Consider the following 26,861-nt stretch of genomic DNA (forward strand, 5'->3'; position numbering starts at 1 on the left):
TGCTTCTACCAGATACAGACTCTCTTGCTGCGTAGCAGTAACCTCAAGGTAGGAGTCAGGGCCAAATCTGCCTTCCATTTGCTAAAATGTCCTGACAGTTGGCTCTGGGGCAATACATTCGCTGCCACACACACACCCAGGACACAGGGGCATGCACTTGCTGGTTGTGTACTGACAGTGGGAGACAAAGTCCTGTCTAGAATGGCTCCAGTGTAGCTTGTGTATTTGCACACTGCCTGAATACAGGCTGAGCTTAGGCTCCTTGGAAAAGAAATATTGATTTTGGGTGCACCCTGGGCTTTGGGCTGCAGAATCAGGTCCAGATGAAGCTAACGGGATGCAGTGTCAAGTGAAAGCTGTTAGTAAGAAACAGGAGTGAACAGGAAACAAAGCCACAACATACATACAGGGACCATATATTGCAAGCAAATAAACTGTGCCAGGGAGATGTGGCATAACAGATCACACTGGGTCAGGTATGACTGGAGAAACAGCTTCTGAAATTCATTAGGCACTGAGAGAAAGCGAAGCTTCATTGCAATTCTTGATAGCTTTTCTGCCCGGTGGGAATCCAGAACAAAAGCCTTTTAGCACGCAGTTTAACTGGGAATACCTGAGCAAACTGATAACATTGCTGCTTTTATGGTAGTCTTGTTTCTCACATATCACAGCAGAACAGTCCACAAAGCATTATAAGGACATGTGTGTGTGTGTGTGTCTCTTTATGTACCTTCATCTGCACATTCAGGTAGCAGCTTGTAGGAATTAAACAATGTTATCCATATCAAGAAGAACTACAGTAGGAAGGATATCCATAAAAGAAAACCAACTACCAAACAAGGGTTTTTCAAAATGACCTGCATTGCTATTGTAGAGTCCTTTGTGTTGCACAGTTTTGGCATTACAGCTGAGTGAAGAGGCTGTTGTGTTACCTGCCAAACATATACATCCAGCCACATTTCTGATTATAGCATTGTTTCTTCCAAAGAGCAAAACCAGCTCAACTGTGTCTCAAAATCGAGTCATTTGTTCAGTGGTTTGAATATGGCACATTCATACACAAGTGAAAGCACACGTGGTAGATAATCTGCTAAATATCCTGTGAGATAGAAATTGATTAGGAAAAACAAATTGGTGATCAGGAAGGAGTTTCTTATCTTCACCTCTTCTATCTGTGATATATTCTTGTTCATGGCTGGAGCATTTCAACAAACACACACAAAAAGGCAAAACAGTATCGAAGTCTGGTGGACATAGAAGTGATTTGTTTCATTTTTCATTTTCAAGAATCAAAAGCCATCAGCTGTTTGCCAGGTCTGTCTTTTCTTACCTTCTTAAAGATGGAGGTAAACTTTCTTTGCCGAGAACAGACAGATTTGTCATCTGTGGTCCTCTAAGGAAGATAAGATTTTAAGAATTTCCAGTATATATTTACACATCCAAGAAAAAAATATCAACATTATTACTTTTTATGATTTTCCTTGTCTGTATTGAACAAAATGTTAATAGGAAAAGAAAATTGAGCTGTGCAATGTCCAAAAATAATTTGGAATTGAGATCCACAGAGAGAATTACTGTATGCTGCTTTTCCAGCTCCCCCTGCAGACTAGATTATAAGAAAAGTTCTCAGACAATCTGTGCTCATCCGGGCTGCTTTATGTAATTTCTACACTCTTGTGAATTTTAACCAGCTCTTGGTTATTATTGAAGACTTTTTCTTCCCTTTGATTTAATTAGTGCCAGGTCTAAGCTGGTGCATGTCTTTCAGGCTTTGGAGCTTACTTCTGAGTTGCATTTCTGTGTCTACCACTCCTGAAAATCCTCTCTGAAGGTTCCACTGGGGGGGCTAATATGAGCAGCCTGGTGTGGGTAGAGATTAAATCTTAATTTGCAGTTCATTCGATCATATTACATTCCCTAACATGAGTTAATGTGATGGCTTAGGTTTTATCTGCAGGTTGACTTTTGTTCTATTTTTCCCTGAGGTCTGTTCTGGCAAAATTGTTGTTAGTGAAAGCTTTGCATTATTTTTCATACAATTTTCAAGGTGTGTTTGTGGATTAACAGGAGCTAGAATAATCATGTATGTGTTCAGTCTTAGCTATTATTATCTAGGAATTTTAAAAGTGTCTATAAAGGAGGTTAGAGAATAATGGGGATCAGGCTGTAGTAATTCTGTTCTTACACTCACTGTCACCCACCGAAATCTTGAACTAGTTCTTTCTATTTCTGTGCCACAGTTTGTCTGTCTCTCCTCATAGTGATATAATAGTTTCATGCATGTGTTATTTACATGGTGCATGAAGGGAAAGAAATGATTCAGAAGAAAATAAGTAATTCTTACAGATTGTAATGCATTGTTGGAGTTAAAATGCATTCTCTGTGCCTATTGCCACAAGTAAGAGGAAATAATACTCTCATTATGTGCCTTCTGATCTAATAAGGGGGGGAAAAATATCTTTTGGCATTCTATCAACAAAGGACATCTTTCATAATTGCAGTATAAGCAGTGGAAGAATTTTAAAAGGAGTATTAGCATAAAAAATGGCCAAGATTTGCAATATGCTGCTGTTCTGAAAAGAGCTACTTTGGAACTTCCTACATGCATAATCAGTTTCCCTGGGATTCAGAAACCTTCCCAAGTACCTTGTCAGATGCCAAAGAGATGTACACAGGCTGTAGTCACTGGCAGACATTTCTTTCATTCTGTGTCTGATTTCATTACCAGCTTCCAAAGTGGTATGTGCAACTTCCCGGAGGTGAAGTCACTACCTGATGGACACCTTGAAGAAACACTTTGGGTTACAAGATGCAATCAAACCTGAATTTCTTTGCTTTATCAAAAGATGTGAAATATCGTATCATCTGCAAGTAGCTCTGAAATTATCTTTCACACTGGCAAGTTAAGGTAAAAGCAAACAAAAGTAGTTACTTAGAAAATATAAAAACAAATAACACAAATTCAGATTTACAGAAATAAAGGCAGGCCATCTTTCTGTCTGCTTATTGTAAAATTAGATGTGAATGGTTTTCTCACTTGGTGTTATTTAGCTGATAAGGTAATTAGTCATTAACGTAAATATGAGAACTTTGACACCATTCTTTGGAAAACTTTTAATTCTTTGCACACAGGAGGAAAACTAGATCTAAAGAAAGTCGTGCTTCTTTATCCAGCTCTTTTCCTGTGATTTCGGTACAGTTTCTTCAAGTGTAGATCTTCCTTCTCTCCCTCTTCCACTTTACCACACTCATCTCCTTCCCTTTCCGTTGTTCTGTTCTTTAAGTTTCAAGGTTTGAGTTTGGCTTTATTTTACACTATTGACTTTCACTGTATTCATTTAAATCATTAACAAGCAATTAATATGTTGCAAGATAAAGCACTTTAGCCAGTCATGTTTAAATACTGTGTACAGTGTTAGTACATATTGAGAATTTCATTTTATTCAAAATGCAGTTTCAAAACTTAGACGTCTATCACATGATAGACAACTAAATAAACAGGATTAATGCTTGGGGCTTATTCCCTTCTCTTGCATGAGTGAAGGACAAAGGTTCCCAGATCCCTTCCATGGACGTAAATCATCTGGAGCATGAGTACCCCAGCTTAATCTGTGAGGGATGTTATCTGGGCTACCAGAGTACCTAGATGAAATTCTGTGACCTACAGAATTATACAGGAGTCTGTATTAAAGAGTTTGTTCCAAGTCCTCCAACTTTCTGTTCTCAGAACAGATAAATTTTTTCCTAAAGGTTCTACAACAAAAACAAAGCAGGGAGAATAAGCCGTAAGTAAGCTAAACACTTGTGAGCGGAAGAGAGGGAAAGAGAATACGCAATGTTCTCACTTGTTTTTCTCAACTCTAACCAAGTTGGGACTTGGCAGCATAACACGACATTCCTCCCTCTTCACTGGTAACGTCCTTTTGGGCAAGTGGGCATTAGGGGTAGTTATGTATCTATGCTTTTGGAGAAAAATTCCCAGACCGAGGGCAGGTAGCAATGGTTCTGATCTTGACCTGGGGAAATTAGATTGTCAAATACAATTTTTAAGTTAAAGACAAAGGGACACTGTGGAGACTAGGATTTGTGAAGAGCAGATACAGGGTAGGACTTCAAAAAGCACGGTAGCTAACGGGTATAGTCTTTTCCCCTCCCAGTGTTAGGTCGAAGGCATTCAAGAGGAATTATCTCCTGCAGTATTAGCCAACTGCAACCTATATGTATTTTAAGAATAGACAGTTATTTTAGTATCTCTGTTCACTTGTTTCTCCTTGATCAATATAAAGGAAAAGTACCTGTAAGTTCCTGCCACCCACTTTTAGAGCCCTTAACATACTTTAAGGCCTACCAGAGTTGTAGCCTCTGGGATTTCTCCACTACAGCTGTAAATAGCACAGTTGGACCAGACTGGCTCTGGGTCGTGCTAATGAAATTGGTAGACAATGCCCCTTAAGCCTGAATTTTATTCAATCAAATCCAATAGATTTTAGGAAGATGAAGGAAAGGAAAATAAAATAATGCTGGGATGAGATTGTATACTTCCCACATTGCTGCTACCATATTCTGCTATTTTTTCTGGTTTTTTTTTCAGTTGTTTGTCTGCATTTATGGTTGTAGATTTCTAAGTATTTTCAGGTTGAGGTTCCTACTGCTACCACTGTAAAATGTGCATTTCATCATTATCCATGAGCCAGCAATGTGCCCTTGTCACCAAGAAGGCCAACGGAATTCTGGGCTGCATAGGGAAGAGTGTGGCCAGCAGGTCAAGGGAGGTCATTTTCCCCCTCTACTCTGCACTGGTGAGGCCACAACTGGAATACTGTGTCCAGTTCTGGGCTCCGCGGTTCAAGAGAGATGGGGAACTACTGGAGAGAGTCCAGCGTAGGGCAACAAAGATGAGTGACGGATTGGAGCATCTCCCTTATGAGGAAAGGCTGAAAGAGCTGGGACTCTTTAGCCTGGAGAAGGGAAGGCTGAGGAGAGACCTTATTAATGTTTACAAGTATCTAAAGGGTGGGTTGAAGGAGGATGGAGCCAGAATCTTTTCAGTCGTTCCCAGTCACAGGACGAGGGGTAACAGGCACAAGCTGGCACATGGGAAGTTCCGATCAAATATGAGGAAAAACTTCTTTACAGTGAGGGTGACAGAGCACTGGAACAGGCTGCCCAGGGAGGTTGTGGAGTCCCCTTCTCTGGAGACTTTCAAGACCCACCTGGATGCAGTCCTGAGTAATGTGCTCTAGGAAATCCTGCTTTAGCAGGGAAGTTGGACTAGATGATCTCTAGAGGTCCCTTCCAACTCTGAAAAATTCCGTGATTACGTGATTCCATGATCATTTAGTTCTAGAAAATGAGAATATACCTTTGAGACTGTCTCTTCTTTAATTCAAAAAATTGCATTCAGTTTTTAAATTGTCTATAATTATATAGTATTACAATATATTTCTTATCAAATGTATATAATCAAGCAGTTATAATGCATAATTATATACAGTCATATAATTGGATAACTATATACAATAGTATATAGTATATAATCATGCAGTTATAGTGAATGGTTATTATGATTATACTACTCTTGATTATGATCCTGGTTCCTTTGTCATTGTCTTGAAATACGTGGAGTTATAATGTCTTTGTGCCTGATAATCTTAGTCATATTTCTATATTGCTGATTCATGTATACACACAGATGCTGGAATAATATCCTGTTTCTCTTGTGTATCTCCCATTCTGATTTAATGCCTTTCTAGTCTTTAATGGAAGAAAAAGGCTTTGCAGTCCTCTTTGCAGAGTATTAAAAATGTTAGTGGCAAGTAGGTTACTAAGAAGATGAACTACTCATGTTTTGCTTTTTCCTCAGAATTTGTTAGCTCTCAGGAGATAGTAATAGTCAAGATGTTTTCTAATTTAATGCATTTTTATCTTCTCATTCAGTAAATTCACTCTTGCTACACAGTTTCCATTTTATAAGTGAAAGGCATCTTGTCAAGCTTTGTATCCTACACCCTTTTTATACATAAACATTAAATTTTAAAAGTTCCTTCTCCTTTCATACTCCCTCAGTCCTTGTGGGAAATTGGGTAATAGTGAAACACCTTGCAGGAAACAGGAATTGTGTTCGCCAGGTTGCACTTCTGAATGACTACAGAGATAGTTAGGAAATAATGTTCTTCAGCTGTCATCAGCAAAAAGGAAGTCAAGAAAAAGCCATATTCAATGAGAAGACAATCTGGGTGGACTGGGTGTGTACAAAGAAGGACGTGAAGCACAGTTGTCTTATCTTTTTGATTTGATGAATCTTCCAAATCTAGTTTACCTATAATTCCGTATATGTCCTCTGGGAGCCAGGACTAATGAATGTTTACTTAGTTTACTTGGATGGTTCTATGTTGTTGTAACGAGATCCCTACAAAACTCTGGGTGGTAGTTTAGCAGTGATAAGTGTCCTATTGTACACCTGACCTTGAAGATTAACCTGATAGCCTAGGGCACAGCTTCATGTTATCTTAAATACCCGGTATATACTCATTTCTCCTTTGAAACAGCGCAACTGTGGTGTGTGAAGCAGATAGATAAGAAAGTAATCATGTACTCTGAGCGTGTATTAAAGGCCACAGCTGACAAAGCCAAACAGAAAGATTTAAATCAAAATAATCTAAATCATCAATTTTAATCAAAAATATTTCAGTCTGAAGACAACAGCCTTGATTTAAATAATCACTTCTAATTTTATTTTGCATTTGTCCTTGTTTTCCTAAGGAAAGGTTAATCCACATTTACTGGTAACTATTAAAATACATTAATTTTCAAGTAAATATACATTTTACACTCAGCTTGGTTCTTCTTTTTAATAGGATATATTCTAGCAATATTCATTTATTAAAGCAATTACATGGCACAGCATATATTTGCCCAGATGATTGGGTTGTTAATTTCTTACATGTTTTCATAGGTTTTTTTACAGTTTAATGACAGACAATTATATAATCTAATTTCAATTCTATTAAACTGGGCATTTATATTTCATGCAGACGTCCATAGCTTAAGCCTAGAGATTTTAGTTAGACTAAAGCATTTAGGTCCTCTAGAGACTATACTGCACGGGAGAAAAATAACAGAGACTACTACTTCATTTCTACCTAAGGCTATCAGCAGAAAATAAATTATGCATCAAAAGCCTTGATAATAGCATCATATAAATGTACCCATGTTCCACTAATAAGAAATCCCTTTGTGCACTTCACACTGAAGTCTCTGCCAAATGAGCATAGGTGACAACTGTTTCCTGCACCCTGAGCCTGTTCATTGCTGTGATTTGGAGAACGTGAGCAACATTTATCAACTAGTCATTGAAGAAATGGGAGGTTTGGTACAAAAATACTGGTGGTTCTGAAAATTCTGGATGGCTGTATCCAAAGAGTTATGGCTTAATATCCAAGTGGGAAACAGTAACAAGTGGTATCCCTCAGGGGTCCAATGCTATTTTGTATCTTCATTAATGACAGTGGGATTTAGTGCACCCTCAGCAAGTTTGCTGATGACACCAACCTGAGTGGTGCAGTTGATATGCTAGAGGGAAGAGATGCCACCCAGAGGGACCTTGGCAGGCTCAAGGAGTGGGCCTATGAGAACATCATGAAGTTCAACAAGGCCAAGTGCAAGGTCCTGGGGGATGAATGAATTGAGAGCAGCCCTGTTGAGAAGGACTTGGGGATCCTGGTGGATGAAAAACTGTACATGAGCTGCATCATAAGATGCGTGGCTACCAGGTTGAAGGACGTGATTCTGCCCTTCTACTCCACCCTTGTGAGACCCCACCTAGAGTACTGCATCTGGCTCTGAGGTCCCCAGCACAAGAAAGATATGGATATGTTTGAGTGGGTGCAGAGGAGGGTCGTGAGAATTGTAAGAGGACTGAGAGAACTGGGGTTATTTAGCTCCAGGTAGACCTTATTGTGGCCTTTCAATACATAAAGGGGGCTTATAAGAAAGAAGGAGAGGGGTTTTTTGCAGTCCTCTGTAGTGAGAGGACAAGGGGCAACAGTGTTAAACTGAAAGAGGGTAGATTTAGATTGGACACAAGGAAGAAATTTTTTATGGTGGGAGTGGTGGGATACTGGGATATATCCAGAGTAAGATGTGTACCATAACCACTGCGTAGCTGGATGACAGCAGGGGACAACAGCCTCTTCCCGCAGTTTCCCGTTTTAGTTTCTGCAGAATAGCATTGACAAGTGTCTTCTGAGACAGTTTACTAGACTGGGCTCTGCAGGTAAGACAGGCAGGGATCCCAGAAGGTTTCCATGCCTTAAAACTCAACACTGTCAAGACAAGCCCACCTTGGTGGGCCCACCTTGGTCCAAATTGCTCTCTGGATCAAGCCAGAGGTTCCCATTTACACTTTCAGTTGCTAGTGACCTTTGATGCTTTGGACATCCTGTTCCAACCACTTTGTTGGTCCCTTTGAACAATTACTGAAACCCAAGATGAGCAAATTAAGTATCTTCCAGCTCATTTGCATCACATTTTCTTTAGTTATCAGGAAACACACATTTAAGTCTATCACTTGATGCCAGGCCAATTGCCATCATTTCCAATATCAAGAAACTGGGCAGTACACATCCGTCAGCTCACTGCAAATTGGCAATTAACATGATGGCTAGATAGGTTCGCATGAGCATAACGTTATTAATTAAACAGCAGCTGGGTTAATCAAGATAGCAAAAGTAATTTGGTGGAATAAATATTTTATTAGTGTGTCCATCAATAAAGAAAAAGAAGAGGTTTTAATTAATTCATTTATAAAAATATTCACACTATGGTGGCTGTAACTCAGTTTAAGGATCTGGAAACAGGTCTCGTCTGCAGAAGGGTATATTCCCACTTTATCAATTCGTGTTAATTGTACTGTAGATATCAGTTACCCAGCTATAATTACCAGTATGTTAGTTACAAGCCAAACATTGTTGTCCGCCTCTGAACAGCAATACCTGACAATTGATGCTAAAGGGCTCTTTTTCCTCTGTTGCTTTATTCTTTCAGAAATGTGCATTTTCCCATTTAATTACAGAAATATATTCTTGGAATATGATGGGTTATGATACCTCCTGGCATGATTAGAGACCTGATCTTTCTTTTTCCCCAAAAAAGACCATGAAAATGAGAGAGGGTGAATACATTTTTTATATTTCTCCTGGTACTAATAACTAAACAGATGGGGGAAATGATGTATTTTTAAAAAGTATATGCCATAAAAACAAAAGGTGGCAGTGATTTCTATCTGACCGAGGAATATTTATCTCCTAATGCTAAGGAATATAAAGAAATGCTGAGAAGCAGAGAGAGGCTGCTGATTTTGTAAGAAGCTCATAGCTTAGACAAAGTGTGTTTCAAACACTGAAGAGAGTGTGAAAATATTTACTTTAAGAAGATCTGCTGAAAGAGCAACATGTAAGCTTTAAAAACTGTTAAAACAATAATACTTTTTTGGACATAAGACCTCTTAGAATATTTTTCCCTGTGGCTTTCTTCTTTGTGTCAGTCAGGTGGCTTATTACACATTAGAGTGGAAGTCTCTTTCTGTGCTTTATCCACCTGTCCACCACCTTAGACGTGTGTGAGAAATTTGCTGGAAGCCCTGGCAGATAGATGTTTTATATAATATGCATGGATACGGAGTACACATGTATACATAAAGAAGGAATTGTGTTCACAAAAGTGAAGTTAATTTAGTACAGAATACTAAAGAAGACGAAAGAAATACACAATTGGGAAATGGTAAATAATTCTAAATATTTGATCTTCCTTCACAAACATTTAACCTACAAGCTCTACTACAATTCATTTGTATCAAGTCCATTATTTAGGCAGCAGTTTTACTCTTCAAAATATTTCAGTCATGTTTAGGGAAAAGAAACAAAACCAAGTGACTTACACAGTCAAATTGCACAACACGAATGGTGAACCAGAAATCTATTGTAAATAAACAGGTGACATTCCCTCATGAAAAGCCACCTGTTTTCTGGTATTTGTGTGGTACTTAATGCAATAATTATTTAATCTACATGTAATGTTTGAGTGGCACAAGAAATATACCTCAAGTACAACTGGATTTTTGATCCCTTGGATGGAAGCCTTTATATCATATTGCTTCAGTTGTCAAGCCGAAAACTGTGAAGTTTAGGGGGAAATTGTGCTTGATCTGTCAAGGAGTCTGTAAGCCAGTGCTGGTCCTGGAGGTGCAGGGCTGCAGAACCACAAGATCTCATTTTCATTAGTAATGGGAGGCTGGACTCCTCTTCCCCACCCACACAGAGGACAGCAGGCAACTGTGGGCTCGCTCTGAGCCAGCCAGCCCCACCGTGGCTTTGGATCCCCTCCAGCTACAGTCACCATGACACCGGGCACAGTGGGGCTCGGTAGCTCAGGCACAGCGTGGTCCTAGCCACCTCCAGCGAGTGCCTCCTCCAGAGCTGGTTTGCATTTGGCTGGCTCAGAGCATCCATACAACAAGGTGGTGTCCACCTGATAGAGGCTGCAGCAATACCACCCCAGGAACCTGGATCCCGAAAAAAGCCAAGGAAGTTGCCAATACTGCAATCTGCTCAGAGCGAAAGGAAAGTTGGATTAAACTCACTTTCCCAAAACACCAGCGAGGTGAATGCCCTGGAGAGGAAGCTCCAACAGGACTGTGCGTCAGCGCTGAGACAGCTCCCATTCACGAGTAACTCAGCTTTAGCGTACTGTAGCTTAATTCTCCGTGGGGAAGATTAATCCCTTGGAGGAGGATTAAGCTACAGTGAACCAAGGCCACTTTATTTCTGAATGGGAAAGGCCACACAGGGATTTAATGTACTTTATCTTATGTGCATTGATTTCACAGCTTTAGTTAATTCATCTTAACTTCCCTGAATTCCCTTGTGTGGACAAGCTTTTGTCTGCAGAGAGGCTCTTGGCGCTGCTTGTAAAGCTCCTCGCGCAGTCCAACCAGAAAGCAGGTTGGAATGATTTCCGTGCCTCTGAAGGAGCTTATACCTGTCTAGATACTATTAAATTACCTCTTTTTCAGACGGTTGATCCGTGACACCCTTAAACGAACTATTTTAATTAGATTTTTTGAATGGACTGGAGAAAAAGGAGTTTTTCTAAAACTAATCTCTGGGTTATTTTAGAAATCTCTCATGAACAGTCTTTTCAAGGCTTTCAGATAGCACGAATTTTGTACAGCTGCACAAACAATATTTTCTCAAGCATGGACAAGTCTGGGCAATGCAGTTTAATAGGTTTCCTTGCCCAGTGGGATTTTCTTCTTCTTTGGTGGTGGTCATAAGAAAACCTATGTCTATATGGAAGGCAAACAAGAGGAGTTTCCATTCCCTGATCCTAAAGATCTTGATCACTTCCTCTCAGTGGCACAAGTGACACAGATCTGGATTGAGGAGGATGTTTTTGTGGGAGCTGCTGTTAAAATAATGGCGTGATTCTGCAGGTGTTGTCCTTTGGGGAAATGAGTCTGCTCATTTCTTGAATAACGAATGTGATTTACTGATAAGCCCTTCTGATAAGGTGATTCCTGATGCTGATGAATCATAACCCAGCTTTACCGTTCAGCTACGTCATGACATTTCACATATCAAATTAAGCTTTTGCCAACCATTTCTTCACTGGGACATTTTATGCAACACAAAAAGACATCTCTTGTGGATTGCATACAAACTTTAATATGACTTAATTCTATACTCTAATAAATATTTCATCTTTTTAATATGTAATTAGGCGCTTAGAGGGCCCATGTTCAGGTGGACAAAGTCATGTAAGAACAAGCAAAGGAATGTAAGTAATAGCTGAACACCAAGGTCCAAGTGTTTTCCACCAGTATTACTCAATAGTAATGTTCATCAATACTGATCTCAGTGGAGCTAGGAAAAGATTTCAAAATATAATACAACAGGAACAAAAGAGAGATAGTCTCTTTAATTTAGCTGTTTGTGACCACTTGCACTGAAATTTACATCCGAATTCAGGAAATGGAAACAGATCTTTTCTAAATATAGCGGTGATTGATAGCTGTATTTATACAGCATTGTAATAAAAGCTTAATAAGTATTCCACGTGTTCTAATGATTGCTTTTTCTCCTCTTTCATGCAGCTGATTGGATTTGTGTATGCCTGTTACGTGATCAGTATTTTCATGGAGGAAGAGGACAGCTGTAAGTACTTATACACACCTCTCCATCTCTGGAGCCACAGTACCTGGGGTGAGACAGTCTTGCATTAACTACCAAGGCGAAGAACAAAGTTTGAAAAATAGCAGAGTCTGGCATTCATGTAAACAAACAATTTTGCTCAAACACATACTTATTTAGGTACTACCTCCTTATTTAGGTGTCAGAATTGTACTTAATAAACTTGTTCATAGGGGTCTGTGAACTGTTTGCATGAGCTGCTCATACTGCTGAAAAGCATGTGATCTGTGTTGTGTATACATATAAGTTTTTATTTATGTACATTTAAATTTGAATCAAATCTCCTGAAAAGATTTAGTCTGTTTTTCCAAATGGCAGTTTTATCAGCAGTAAAGTTAATGCAGACAACACATCAAGCCATTTAGAGTGTACAGTTTCACTGTGATCAATAATTAAATAGACCCCGTTCAACACCTACAAGTAACGAGATCATGCATCTGAAATGCTGACCCCAAGTTCTTAACCTGCCCTTATCAAGAAAACCCTTTTATACATAACCATATTGTTGAAAAAGTTTGAAAAGGTAAACAGCTTTCAAAAAGAATTTATTGAAAGTCATTAAATGGGCTTTGGAAAAATCTGAATATGTTGAACATTCTGGTAGTATGCTGTGTGAAAAGAGACAGTGAGAATTGCCTGACAAGCTCACCATACCCACCTGACAACCAAAGGGATTGGTAAAAGAAGTACTGAGACTGGAATGATATTGGATGACCAAAGAGAAGCAAATACCAGAACAAGTCTATTTAAAAAAAAGGAGAATGTGTGATAATTTCAGTTACTCCCTCTCATATATGAGGAATTAAGTAGTAAAATATCCACCCCTAGGAAAAGAAAAAAAAAAAAAAAGGAACAAACGCCAATACCATTTTATGGCTATAGGATAAATAATACACAATCAAATATTTATTCATAAACTTTTATTCATAAATCTTAACTTAGTTGTTTTGTTTATTCACAGAATAACACTAGCGGATGAAATAAATATACTAGAAAAAATCAATTCAGTTTGTAGGAAAGCATTTGATAATATCTGGAAAATCTTATTGAAAACATAATTCAAGTAATTCATGTCTGTGATGGAAAAATATACTTTTTGATTGAAAACAGTGTGAAGGACCATAAACAAAATACTTTTCCATTGCTACAAACTGTACCATGTTCAGTTCTCCATCATAATGCAACAGACATTAATGTCAAATCTATTTTAACACTGCCATTTAGGTTTCTAATAGGAGGAAAATATATCAAAGAGAATCTCAGATAAAGCTGAGTGGGAAGGAGTCATGAGCGTGTTGTGCACATAGTGTACTGTGGAAAGGGGCAAGGAGCCGCCACAAAGACTGGTGCTGCAAAAGAGAAACGTGAACACTTGGAGAAGGAACATGAAAAGTAGGCCTTGAGGAAGAGGAAAAGCCCAGACAATGCTCCCTTGGAAATCCAGGAATTGCCAGTTAGTCAGGAACGGGTAACAGCAGAGGATGTTGCAGCAGCAAGACGGCCCTATAATTCGGGATGTATAAACGGAGCCTTTAGTCAGTGGAATCCAGAGACAACTGTCCTTTCTGTAGGTCTGCGGTGAGTCATGAGGGTAGCTAGGGCTTCATACGGATATCTGGAAACTTCGTTTGAGACAATTACTAACAAAATTCCTGGAACAGGGAGGCTTCATTAAATGATTAGGAAGGCCAGCAGACTGATAGGGAAGACGCAAACTATAGTGCCTTTAAAAGAGCAGTAGTGTGTGTACATGCACAGCCACCTGCAAACACAGCTATATCTGTACCTGGGAAGACAGACTCTTCACTTCTGGCATACATATGCTATATTATTGTTGGGTTTGTTTAGTCCTTTATAGTGTGCTTCACACATCCATGTAAAATATAAAATGCATGCGTGACAGAAAGAAAAAACTCCCACCAAAGAATACAACATGTTCTTGGAAAATGCAGGCATCTGCTAAGGAGTGTATGTGGTTTATATTCGGGGCCTCACAAGAGGGTTATTGCCAAGTTAATGGCCATGTTCACTTAGAAAATGTGCCTACTTCAGAATAGTTGGGTCAGGGTCTCTCTTTGACATCAGAGGCCCAATCCACTTTCCTCTGACTGCGAGCCCGCCTTACTGTCTTTTGAGAGCTCCGTGTCATGTGATACCAATGGAAATTTAAGTCACCGAGAATGGAGAACAGTTGACATATTTATTAACCAGTAAAACACACCAAGTGCCAAGGTGATCTAGTATGCAAAACCAACCCAGAACCCATTCTCCATACAGGAATTGGGCATCTGCATTTAATTTCTGCTTGTCTTCCAGAACTGCTGATGTCTATTTGGTGTTTTGTTACATACAACTGAAAATCATCTTACCTATCCTGGAAAGCATGCTGCAATTTCTATGTCCTTTGTTAGGAACAGGCAAGACTCCCATCCTTACTTCTACCTTTACATATAATCTTCTAGAATCTTGTGTGAAGAGATTTTTTTTTAGTTAGCAGAGGATGGCTTTGGGCAGAAGGTGAGAGGTGTGCTGGAAGTGGAGCAAAGAAGCAGAATAGATGCAGCTAGGAGATTTTACAACCAGTGGGGGAAATGATTTCTGGTGTGTTACTTCTTGTTTCTTTTTAAGATGCTGAAGGCAACTAAATAGCACTTTAGTATCTCACTTGGCGCTAATTTGTGTCTTAATGCCCATTTGTGTTTGAGAGTCCTCTGTGCTTACAGATAAATACATTGAAGACAAATGTTAAATCATTTATAGAAATCCCACAGATATGTTTTAAATGAAGAAACATCTATGTAAGGTACAGTAGGAAAAAGTTTTGGTTAGGTAATTATTTGAGAAGAACAGGACTTATTTTGGAAAAATTCACGTTGTTAACTTGCAGCATAATGAACAAGAACTTATTTGAGAGAGAAACACAGTGGTGCTTCAAAACAGGTCAAAAGTAGACAGTGATTACCTTAGGATAAAAGTCCACAAAACTGCAATGAAAGAGCTATTTTATGCATTTTATTATGATGCGGCAGATTCTTTTCTTAGGTAGATGCAGCTATTCTATCATATTTTTGCAGTAGTTTTCACAGAGTAAATCCTTAGCCATCTGAGAGTCAAAGCCTCCCTAATTAAATATACTCTGCAATATTCAGTGCATCAAGTTAACCTCAGTTCTTGGTCTGAAACCCGTCAGGCAGACTTAAAAATTAATAATAGCTGCCTGTTTAGCCTCTGTGTAGTGCTTAAATGGATTTTGAGCCTGACATTTCAGCTGATGGACACTTTTCTGAACAGTAATAATGCTTGAGGAAACATTTATTTCCAGATATTGCTCACCTTACCTACATTTCAGACTGTAGTTAACTTTTACTTAGAAGGAAGATGATAGGAGGTCAAAAGGAATGAAAAAGACATGTAAAAGGCACACTGCTGTAGTGGGGTTAATACCTTCCATCATTCATCCTAATGAAAAAGTCTATTTATATCTCTTCCCTTCATTTTTTCATTTCTTTCTTTGTAGATCTATCAATCTATATAAGCCCTTTTGAAGGAACAGAATATGTGAAATCTGTAATCATAAAAGCCTGTCACTATCCTGTTTGTGAGTCATTTTCTCCTAAAAATGAACTCAGAAGCTTGTTGCTAACTTGTCAGAGGTAGTGAATGGTTTTAATAAAGCTGAGTCTGCGGACTAGGCAAAATGCATTGTTAAAATCATTATTAAATTTCTAAGTAGTTTCTGGACTTTCTTTGAGAAACAGCTGATAGCAGTATTGTTGCTAAATACTAGTTCACAAACATGACATTGACAGGTATCAGAAGTGATAGCGCTGAACTCCATGTGAATTTGTGGAATGGAAGCTGAGTTGCATACAAATTGCATAAGGAAAAAAAAAGTGAAATCAGAGGGGAAGATTTGCCAGAAACCTACAATTGTGATTTCAGCATTTATTATAAAAACAATAATAATAAACGCCAAAAGGTAAATCTGAGGAAGCTCAAGCCTCTTTTGTGCATGAGCAAAAACAAAGCAAAGGGCTTCCACTCGCCATGAAGGAAAGCTTTATGCCATAAGTGAAACCACAAGAACAAAATTAATAAACAAAGAAATTTTTTTTTGTCTCTTCACCATGCCAGTTGTATTCAGAGCTCACTTTCAGAACAGAGAGGAGGATGAATCTGTTTTAAAAAAGGAAGAGTTTCCCCATACTGTGGTATCAATAGGAACCTCCATATGCCATCATTAGACAGATATTAAGTAAAGCAAGATACATTATTACCACAGTTGAAAAGGTACTGCATTGCCTTATCTGACATATGGCATTACATTTATGTACACCATTGAGCATCTGTTAGGAATTAAACAAGAAGGAAAGAATTCTTTCTTCACGTATAATTAAATATTCCAAGCTACACAGTGGGTTCAGAAGTGAAAAATTTCTTATAAATATGCTATTTTTTGCAAAAGGAATGAAGAACTAGCAATAGCTTAGATTACAAGAGACCCATATATGTTTGTATCTGTGATTGCCTTTATATATAAATATACATGTTTCCTTAACTAAGCAGTTTTGGGAAACGCACTGCTAATATCTTTACATCAATTGCAATTTCCCATGTGTCTGAGTCCATTTACCTTCTAGAAAAGAGAATTTTTATCACAAAATGGTTAATATAAAAGATGACCAAGAAGGAAAATCCCGGACTATGCTTCTGTTGGGCATTACAAGAATCTAACATCCCCAGACAATGACTATCCTAAAATACTTCACCAAAAATGAGGCCTTGTGAAACTTTCCAAACAGTAGCCAGCAGCACAGATCATCACTGGGCTTTAGCGCCCGCTGATCTTACCTTTAGGCCATAATGAGTTCAGATATTGAAACAAAATATGTTGCTACTGACCAACGGATGAACATGCTTGACGCAGACTTTTAAAATTGTAAGTTTTACTTCCTGGCATTGAAACAGCACATAGCTGCCAGGCTGACAGCATTCTCCTGGCTTTGGCATTTCTGTAAAATGGCAGTGACTATCAATATTTTGAGAAGGCTTGAAAAGCAATTTGCATCTTTCTGTTCATCTGGACAAGCAACCCCAAACCCCAGAATTTTGATATACTGCTTTTGGTAAAACAACAGAATTTTTGACAAACGTAGACTATACGTATTGGTAGGCACAGAACTGTAGTGGATCCATAACCAAAATGTATTCTGTAAGTGTTCATTCAACTGAACAGTTTTCTAAAAATAAACAAGTGTGGACTCCTGCAGAGATGAAGAGTTTAACATAGCTGTCTTCAAATGTGGTCGGTGACATCTAGAGAGCCAGGGAGCCCAGCTAAAGCCATAAAACATCTGGCTGACAATTAGTGGTTCCTGTTGCTCCTTGCACTGAGGAGCTGCTCACGTTTCAGGGAGGCTGGTGCCAGGGAGTGACTCGTCCCTGCTGGCAGCTGCTCTCATCACCTTGCAGATACTCACCACGAACCAAAGGAGAGGTTGAAGTGTAAACAGAAATAGCACTAGGAGTATCCAGGAGGCTCCTTCCAGCTGTGGCACAGGAAAATCCCAGCAAACATTTAATGGAGACACATATCAAGATCCAGTTTCTGTAGACTTCAGAAGTCTGTCCAGCTAGAGCTTGTTCATTATATGCGGACTCAGCAATTTACTATCCTACTTATACCTAACTCCACTTTCTCCCACACTGGAAATGTAAAGGATAAACTTGTTATTCTAACAACATCGTATGGTCTTACAGTCCCGTTGGTGTCCTCCTATTTATCATTAGCCTTAACGTGTGAATTAACTGGAAATGCACGCTCACTCCTACACTAAACTAACAAAATGAATTCTGAAGTATTTAATGAAGAAAGAAATACAGCAGGGATGTTATATGATTTAAATTACCACTACATGCTATTTCAATTATTTATTTTCTTTTACATTAAGTTACCATATATTGCCAGCTTGTCCTCATTCCTGTGGAAACATGTCCATAGATATAATGCAGACAACCAAGGGTAAATCTTCTCAGGTGGTGTATAATAAAAACAGTTACGCAACATAAATACTAAATACTAGAAGAAATCTTGATCTTAGTTAAGTCAGTGGCAAAGAAATTGCAGTGGAGGCATGATTCTCCTTTCTTTTTTTCTGCTTAAAAACTACAGATGAGTAATCCCTCACAGGAAAAATAACTCAAAAAAAATATACCCATGCCACCCCCTGCTTTTACATTCTACTAGCAAAATATTCTTCATTTCCAGTCGTAATCTCCATGGGCTGTTACAGAACACCTTGTTCTAGTTGAGAGATTGTCTTTAAATAATAGATAGTGCTCAGCATATGAAAAGGGAAGTCTTGGCTGTGGAATATACCTAGCAGCAGCAGAAGTTCTATGTCTGGAAGTACCACATGTTTAATGTGGAATGCAACACGTGAGGTTTGTCCAGATAGGGTGCAGAAAAAGTGCGAGAAAATGGCATCATCTAAATGACATGTAAACTACTTCCTGTTTTTCATTGATGAAGCACAGATTACTATAAGGTGTGAATCGAACAACTTGAAGAAATCCCCTTTGAGTTTCTATACCACCTGAGTAAAGTATTTTAATCGATCATCAGTAAAGAACTCATTTCTTACTGTAGGCTTCCTTCTAATTTCCTGCACCAAGTTTAATTATGACTTTAAACTTGGACTAACTTGCCTGGCAACAGGTATGAAGATAATAGTCAAGACGCCATTTCCATGCAAATCAGCAGCTCATTTATTTTTCATTAAGGAAAAGGGTAATTCACTCAAATTATAAGAGTCTTCCAGTGCCTTCCCACAGTTCCTCCCATAAGCACGAGACAGAAATTTTTTCCTGAAATTCAGTAGGAAAGAACCACCTCAATCACTGTAGTGCAAATAATTGTTATTGGATATTCCCCAGAGTATCAGTAGGTGAGAGCAGAGGTGGTGAACACACGGTATGGCTTTGAAATGTTCCTGTGTGGGTGAGAAAACCCCAAGTACCCAAAGGCAGCTGCCTGCCGCTACAGACATCTCAGTAGATGACATGTACTCACCTCTACGTCATACATCGACGTGATACTTGACCATTTTGATCAAGTTGGAGTTGTCTACTCATTCTTTTTTGTACTAAGTTGAAGGAGAGTTTAGGAGTGTAAAATTTAATACTTTTTTAAGATCTCTTTTATACCAACGAATTGTGTGACCTTTCAGATGCCAAAAGGTACAGAGCTGCAGTCACTAGCTTCCATACACGATTTTGGATTCTGACTGTAGAAATACACACATATATATAATGGTTTAAATGGGATTTCAGGAGTACAGGTGAAGCATTTAGAAATATCTGTATGGAAAGCAAAATATATTTTATGTATTATTTGCAGAAATTACTAACACATTTCTCTAAACGGAGAAATGCGTCGGAACACATTTGTGTTGTGTCATATATTGGCCAATTTTTACCTGCTTGGTTAAAATCATACATATGTATGTATATATGTGTGTAGATGGATATGTACATGCATATGGATGAATATGTATTTGAATATGTACATATTTTGTTTCAAGTGTAGGTATATACAGACTCCCTTAGCTTTGAATTGATTTCCAGACTGATAACTAGAAAGGAGAGTTTTAAAGCTTAGTTCACTACTACCTCTTAAATTTCCTTTTTGCAAATGTATTTCATGTTAAGCATTTCTGCCATTGGTTCTGAATATTATATGCCATATCTCATATATATGTATATACATAAAAGACAATTAACTTTAAATAGGAATATCATTATAATCATATAAGTTTCCTTAAACTGGGGATCATACCTTTGTTTAAGATTTTTTGGTTTACTACTGCAATAAATAATATTCTTATTTCAGTGGAAATGTTATTCTGATTAGAGGGGATATATAGTTTATTGAGAGTTCCTTGACATTTCTTAGGTCCATGCATTGCTTCTCTACTCCCAAATACTCAGTATGCCCTTTTTTAAACTAGCTGATTTGATTCAAGCTTCTACTTAGCTAATTTAATATTGATTTTTGTTTAGTCTCCACCTTCCACCTCCTTGGCCTTTCTGTTTAAATTAAATCTGCTTTTAAACGGATGCTATCCCAGCCCCCAGTTGCCAGCACCTTAGCCTTTTCACTTAAATTGCATCTATTGTTAAATCAATCTTACTCCAGCATCCAGCATCCCTCTCCTGAGCCTTCCACTTGACATCACATACAGGCCTAAGTGGTGCCCGTTCCTGTCCCTACCTTTCACCCAGCTTCTCTATTAAAATGAAACCTCTGTGCAAATCCATTTTCCACTTCCGCTACCAATCTTCTTACTTCTTCATTTCTAAAAGGCAACAGCTTTGTGTCTGTTTTAATTTGTGGAGCTTGAAAGGAAACTTTTCAGACTCCCGCCTTTCTGTGCAAATGCCATCTCCCCCAAATCTTAACATTCATGCAGATGGGTTATCCTAATTTCTGGGCCTTAGCTTAAGTAGTATCGTTTCATTGTTATTGTTGCTTGAGTGATAATTTCCCAGTTAGCACATCACACCTAAGAACTCTGTCTTGTCATAACTGCTGCCTTCGGTGTGGGACGCATAAGCCTGGAGCAAGAGGTGCACCCATGTGATGAGGCGGTGTACTGAGCCAAGGAGAGTACACAATTAATCAGGCTGCACCACGTCATAAATTATCTTGGTTATATGCTGATAAGGAATCTGGTGATTCGGTGAGCTGGACAGTTACAATTGAGATAAATATTCCCACGGCTTCCCGTTATGTGTATCTCAACATGTTTGACACACTCAACAGACTTGTGGATGAATTAGGTGGCCAGAGTTCTCAATGCCTTTTCTTTTATGCCTGTGTCTGGTCTGAGATACTGAGGGGGGGGGGGCGGGGCATTTTAGAAGAAAGAAATGTCCTCCCTTGTTCCTTGCAGACAGTATGAAAAAAGATCCATGCATGAGCTGAGAGGCTGCCACTGAATTTTCCTGAAGCTGAAGTTTATTCACAATTCCTTTCTAACAATACTAAGCTTTGAAATACAGCACTAAAAAAGCCAAAGCTGCCTTTTTTTGTTTGTTTTTAGAGAGTATCCATGACAAAAATCATACAATATGGGTGCCATTGTATGTAATGTACCCCACTGTATGTAATCATACACTGCAGCTTAGAGACTACTCAAACAACTACTTTGTAAAGCAGCTACTGTATAAATTTAAAAAGAGATGTCTAACCAGCACAAGTTAGTGAAGTACATTGAACGAAGCCATAAATTTCAGGTCACAGTCTGGCAATTTTGGAAAATCATTTTATTTGGTAATACATACTTTCTCATAATGTGGCAAAATCAAACAACTCAAATAAGAATTGACTATCCATTTCCCGTCTTTGAAAATCTCAGTTCTAAATCTCATAAATCTAAAGGTAACCAGTGTGTTCCACCAAGAAAAGTTGTCAGTTTTGTTTGGAAAAAGAAGGATTGAATACTGATAAAATCCAAGCAAGACACATACCAGTGCCAACAGAGAATCACAAAGATTTCTTAGGATAACCACAGTCAAAGAACAAGAGAAAGGAGAAGATATTCAAATACCAAAAATAATGTAAGGGAGTTTTTGCTAAGCTCTTTTCTTCATCCTGTTGAATTTTTACTGTAACCTGTTCTTTAGTTCTCTTTACTGTATCTCTGATGTCATCACACCTTCGGGCCTTCATAAAATAACCTTTTTAATTCCATTTTGTTGTAAACCTGGACTTGTTGTCTATATGTTGTAGGTTTCGTATTTTCTAGTTGTACTATTTTCTAGTTGTATGGTGGTAACGTAGTGACAAAGGATGAGGAGAAGGCTGAGGTATTTAATGCTTTCTTTGCCTCAGTCTTTAGTAGTAGAGTCAGTTGTTCCCTGAGTACCCAGACCCCTGAGCTAGTAGGTAGGGGCGGGGAGCAGAATGAAGCCCCTGTAATCCAAAGGGAGATGGTGAGGGACCTGCTCCAACACCTGGACGTACACAAGTGCATGGGGCTGGATGGGATCCAGCCAAGGGTACTGAGGGAACTGGCGGAAGTGCTCACCAAGCTATTTTCCATTATTTACCAGCAGTCCTGGCAAACTGGGGAGGTCCCAGTTGACTAGCATCTAGCAAATGTGATGCTCATCCACAAGAAGGGCCAGAAGGATGATCCGGGCAACTACAGGCCTGTCAGCCTGACCTTGGTGCCTGGGAAGGTCATGGAACAGATTATCCTGAGTGCCATTATGTGGCACATGAAGGACAACCAGGTGATCAGTCCCAGTCAGCTTGGGTTCATGAAAGGCAGGTCCTGCTTGACAAACCTGATTTCCTTCTGTGACAAAGTGACCCACCTGGTGGATGAGGGAAAGGCTGTGGATGTTGTTTACCTGGACTTTAGTAAGGCCTTTGATACAGTTTCCCACAGCATCCTCCTGGAGAAACTGGCTGCCCATGGCTTGGACAGGAGTACTCTTTGCTGGGTTAAAAACTGGCTGGATGACCGGACCCAGAGAGTGGTGGTGAATGGAGTTAAGTCCAGTTGGTGGCTGGTCACGAGTGGTGTTTCCCAGGGCTCAGTATTTGGGTCGGTTCTCTTTGATATCTTTATCAACGATCTGGACAAGGGGATTGAGTGCACCCTCAGTAAGTTTGCAGGCAACACCAAGTTGGGTGGGAGTGTCAACCTGCTTGAGGGTAGAAAGGTGTTGCAGAGGGATCTGGACAGGCTGGATCGGTGGATTGAGGACAATGGTATGAGGTTTAACAAGGAGAAATGCTGGGTCCTGCACTTGGGTCACAACAACCCCATGCAGCATTACAAGCTTGGGGAGGAGTGGCTGGAGAGAAACTGGCAGAACTGAGTGCCTGGCAGAAAAGGACCTGGGGGTGTTGGTGGGCAGCCTGCTGAATCTGAGCCAGCAGCATGCCCAGGTGGCCAAGAAGGCCAACAGCATCCTGGCCTGTATCAGGAACAGTGTGGTGAGTAGGACTAGGGAAGTGATTGTCCTCCTGTGCTCAGCACTGGTGAGGCCTCACCTCGAGTACTGTGTCCAGTTTTGGGCTCCTCACTGCAAAAAAGACATTGAGATGCTGGAGCAATTCCAGAAAAGGGCGACAAAGCTGGTGAGGGGTCTGGAGAATAAGTCTTATGAGGAGCAGCTGAGGGAACTGGGGTTTTTTAGCCTGGAGAAAAGGAGGCTGGGGGGAGACCTTATCACTCTCTGCAACTACCTGAAAGGAGGTTGTAGCGAGGTGGGGGTCAGTCTCCCAAGTAACAGGCAGTAGAACAAGAGGAAGCAGCCTCAAGTTGTGCCAGGGAAGGTTTAGACTGGATATTAGGAAAAATTTTTACACTGAAAGGGTTATCAAACATTGGAACAGGCTGCTCAGAGAAGTGGTTGAGTCACCATCACTGAAGGTATTTAAAAGACGAGTAGACCTGGTGCTTAGGGACATATGGTTTAGTGATGTTTTTTGTCAGAGTTAGGTTGATGTTTGGACTAGGTGATGTGAAAGGTGCCTTCCAACCTAGGCAATTCTATGATTCTATTTCAATAGTTCTAATGATTTCAGGATATAAAAGAATCAAGATTTATAGCAAGAGCTGTTATCTTACTAAATCTGGTGATATAGCTGATATGTTTTTCCAGCTGGGCCAGCTGGTCAAATAAAATATATTACCACTTCTTAAAAAACCTATTTTTTGAAAAGTCTACATTATATTTATTGTATTTAGTCTGTGTTGATGATGTGCTTTATTTTATATATATATATATCATAACAGGTCTTTCTCTTACCAGTGCTCTGTGATCTGGGTCATAGCTGGACTCACTTTAAACTTCATTTGACATCTTTTACCTTGAATCAGTAAATATACAGTTGGTTTTGTTGGCAGAAATTTAATCTCAGTACATCTGTGTTTTTCTCAATATTACAGGGTAGGTGCAACAAAACGAAGTAATGCCATGTGACTCTCACCATTTATATGATGACTCTTATTCCCTGGCATTGATTTCTACTCATTTTCTTTTCCTCCTTAATCATGACAACGTGTTATTTTGGAGGACAGAAATTTGAGAGTTACAAGGTTTTCATAAAAGTGGATTTTTACTTCATCTTTCTTCAGGGAGAGGATATTTTATTGATGAGGTCAGTATTGCATTATCTTTCTTTATCATTAGCAGATTGATTCACTGGTGGCTTCAAAATGAGTATTAATCCTGTTACAGATTCTATTCCCCTTTTGAACATTCATCTTTCTCCTAATATAAAATGATACCAACTTTCTAAGAATGAGAAAACCATTTTCCTAGCCATCATGTTTGCTGACACGCGTGATACTTCTTTTTTCGCTCCATCATATATGAGAAAACCACTGGACATTGTAATCTCCAGTTTTTTAATGCTCTACATTCTTAGCTCTATTTTCAAATCTGAGAATGTAGTCATATTATATTTTGGCGTTCTGAGGTGCTAATTTGAGTTGGTGACAGAGATCGTAATGCCAAAAAGAAATATTAAGAGATCAATAAGACAACTTGAAGGTGAAGATAGAGCAGGACAAAAGCAATGACAATATGAGGTGCAGTAAGTTTCCTCATTTGCAGAAAAGCACTCGGAGACAAATGAGTGCTACACTTGGATGTGATTAAGTAGCAGGCTTACCAGATACATCCACAATAGCACCGAAATAGCGGATGACCAGATATTCTGGGTAAGACTGAGGGCACCATAGAAGGACTTGATAGTGCATTTACTTGGGCTAAAGAAGGCAGGCATGACACTGACCAACATAAGGGTTATTTTGCTGGCTCCTCCATCTTGAAAAACTAAAGGCAAGAACACAGAACATAAGAGCTTGGCAGTTTGTGCTCATCCAGAGAGAAAAAAGATTGAAAGAAGACTGAGAATCTGGAGATCACAGAAGGAGTTTATCCACTTCTGTTTCTGATCTGTAGACTTGAATTCAGAGAAGGCACAGTAGGACCACAAGCTTACCTGCTGATTAGACAAAGAGGGCAAATGTGAGCTTTTCTACTGGGATGAGGAGAGGAAGGCCCCAGCAGCGCTGGAGGCAGCATTGCCTGCTTAGCAGAAGAAAAAAGGTAGTTTGCAGTTTAAAGAGGCTGAAACCCTGGAAAGTGTGGGGTAGAAAGCCCAAGGTAGAAAGCCTTGGGGATTGAAGCACATCACCGCTAAACACTGTATGGCTGTGAGCAGGAGTTGTAGGGGAGGGAACGCATACAACGCCCCACACTAAGGAGCAAATGAGATGCGGTATAGCAGGATTTCTACATAGGATGTCACTGACGGTCATGGGGGCAAAGGCAGGGAGGAAGGAGGATGAGGAAATGGAAATTGACTCATCTGAAGTGGAAAACAACATTACAAAACGTGATGTGCTTGATATCATAAAGTAGAAAATATCACCAGATCAGTGTTCTTCTGGAAAAACTGATACTTGACCTCTCAGGCTACTGGAATGTACATTTGATGTGTGTGTCTACATTTTGATGTGTGTATCAAGTGCAAGATGTCAAGTCTGTCAAGGTAAAGATGGTAGTTCTGTACCTGGATCACAGCAAAGTCAGCTACTAATAAAGGAAGGAAGGGTCAGGGAAGAAGGAGACTCTCCTGACTGACAGCCAAAGGTGTTAACGGGCAGAGATGTTAAAGCAAAGATTTGAAAATAGGGGTATAAAGAAAGGACAAGAAAAATTGCAACACGGGCTGAGTGTGAGAGAGCTTCAATCAGCTGGAACTTTGAAGTAGATGCTCACACACCCAAAGAAAACCACAACACAAAACTCAAAAAACGCAGGATTAATTGGGTTTTAAACTAGCACACTTCTTAAACGGAAAACTCAAAGTTACTAGGTCATACAGAACAGAAATGAGAGGCTTATAAAATTTCCTCTCTTGTTGTCTGTGTCCATGTGGTTGGAGAACCATGCTTCCCATTTGAGTCTCAGCCAAGTCTCTGGTTTCTTGAATTGCAGCAGACTCTGCTTGGCCTCTCTGGTTCTTAGCGGTGCCTTCTCTCCATCCTCTCTAAGACCTGCCCAGTTTGCTGTTCCAGTCCACGGCCTCAGCTTGAGGACCAGGTTGGCATCTCCTTGCCTTTCTGGCTCGTGTCCTGGGCTGTGCCATGCACACAGACATGCTTTCCTCAACATCCTTGGCTCACTCCTGTTCACTCTTCCTAAGACAAGTAAAGATACAAACACATGAAGCAAATCCAATGTGAGAGAGGTTGATAGCATCAAAGTTTAGTAACAGCCTTCCGTCCCTAGGAAGGTGTGAACAAAAATCCAGAATCATTCAATGGTAAAAAGGGTCCCTCCAGTCCTATAACTTACTTTTAAAAATAACGTAAATATTCTTCTGGTTTGAATAGAGGAAGTGAACTTTGTTGTATGCATAGAAATCCTTTCCTCCAAATGCCACAAGTGTTCTGAAAGGCATGGCTTTATGTCATGTATTTGATCTTGTAAATACTTTGCTCTGGGAAGTTTATCTTTAATTATTCAACAGACTTGAACAGGGTCTGCATTATGTAAGGAGACATTTATTTCACATAC

At 39.4% G+C, this 26,861-nt stretch overlaps 1 protein-coding gene across 2 annotated transcripts in view; it reads left to right on the forward strand.

Moving 5' to 3' along the window:
* The window catches only part of NKAIN3 (sodium/potassium transporting ATPase interacting 3), a 376,682-nt gene that overhangs the window by 335,123 nt on the left and 14,698 nt on the right, over positions 1–26,861 (forward strand). For both annotated transcript variants that reach the window (XM_063326950.1, XM_063326951.1), the window contains exon 5: positions 12,152–12,212. In XM_063326950.1, the coding sequence (XP_063183020.1) occupies positions 12,152–12,212 (61 nt within the window). The remainder of the gene's footprint in view (positions 1–12,151; positions 12,213–26,861) is intronic.

This window comes from Chroicocephalus ridibundus, chromosome 2, assembly GCF_963924245.1.
Source record: "Chroicocephalus ridibundus chromosome 2, bChrRid1.1, whole genome shotgun sequence".
NCBI lineage: Eukaryota > Metazoa > Chordata > Aves > Charadriiformes > Laridae > Chroicocephalus > Chroicocephalus ridibundus.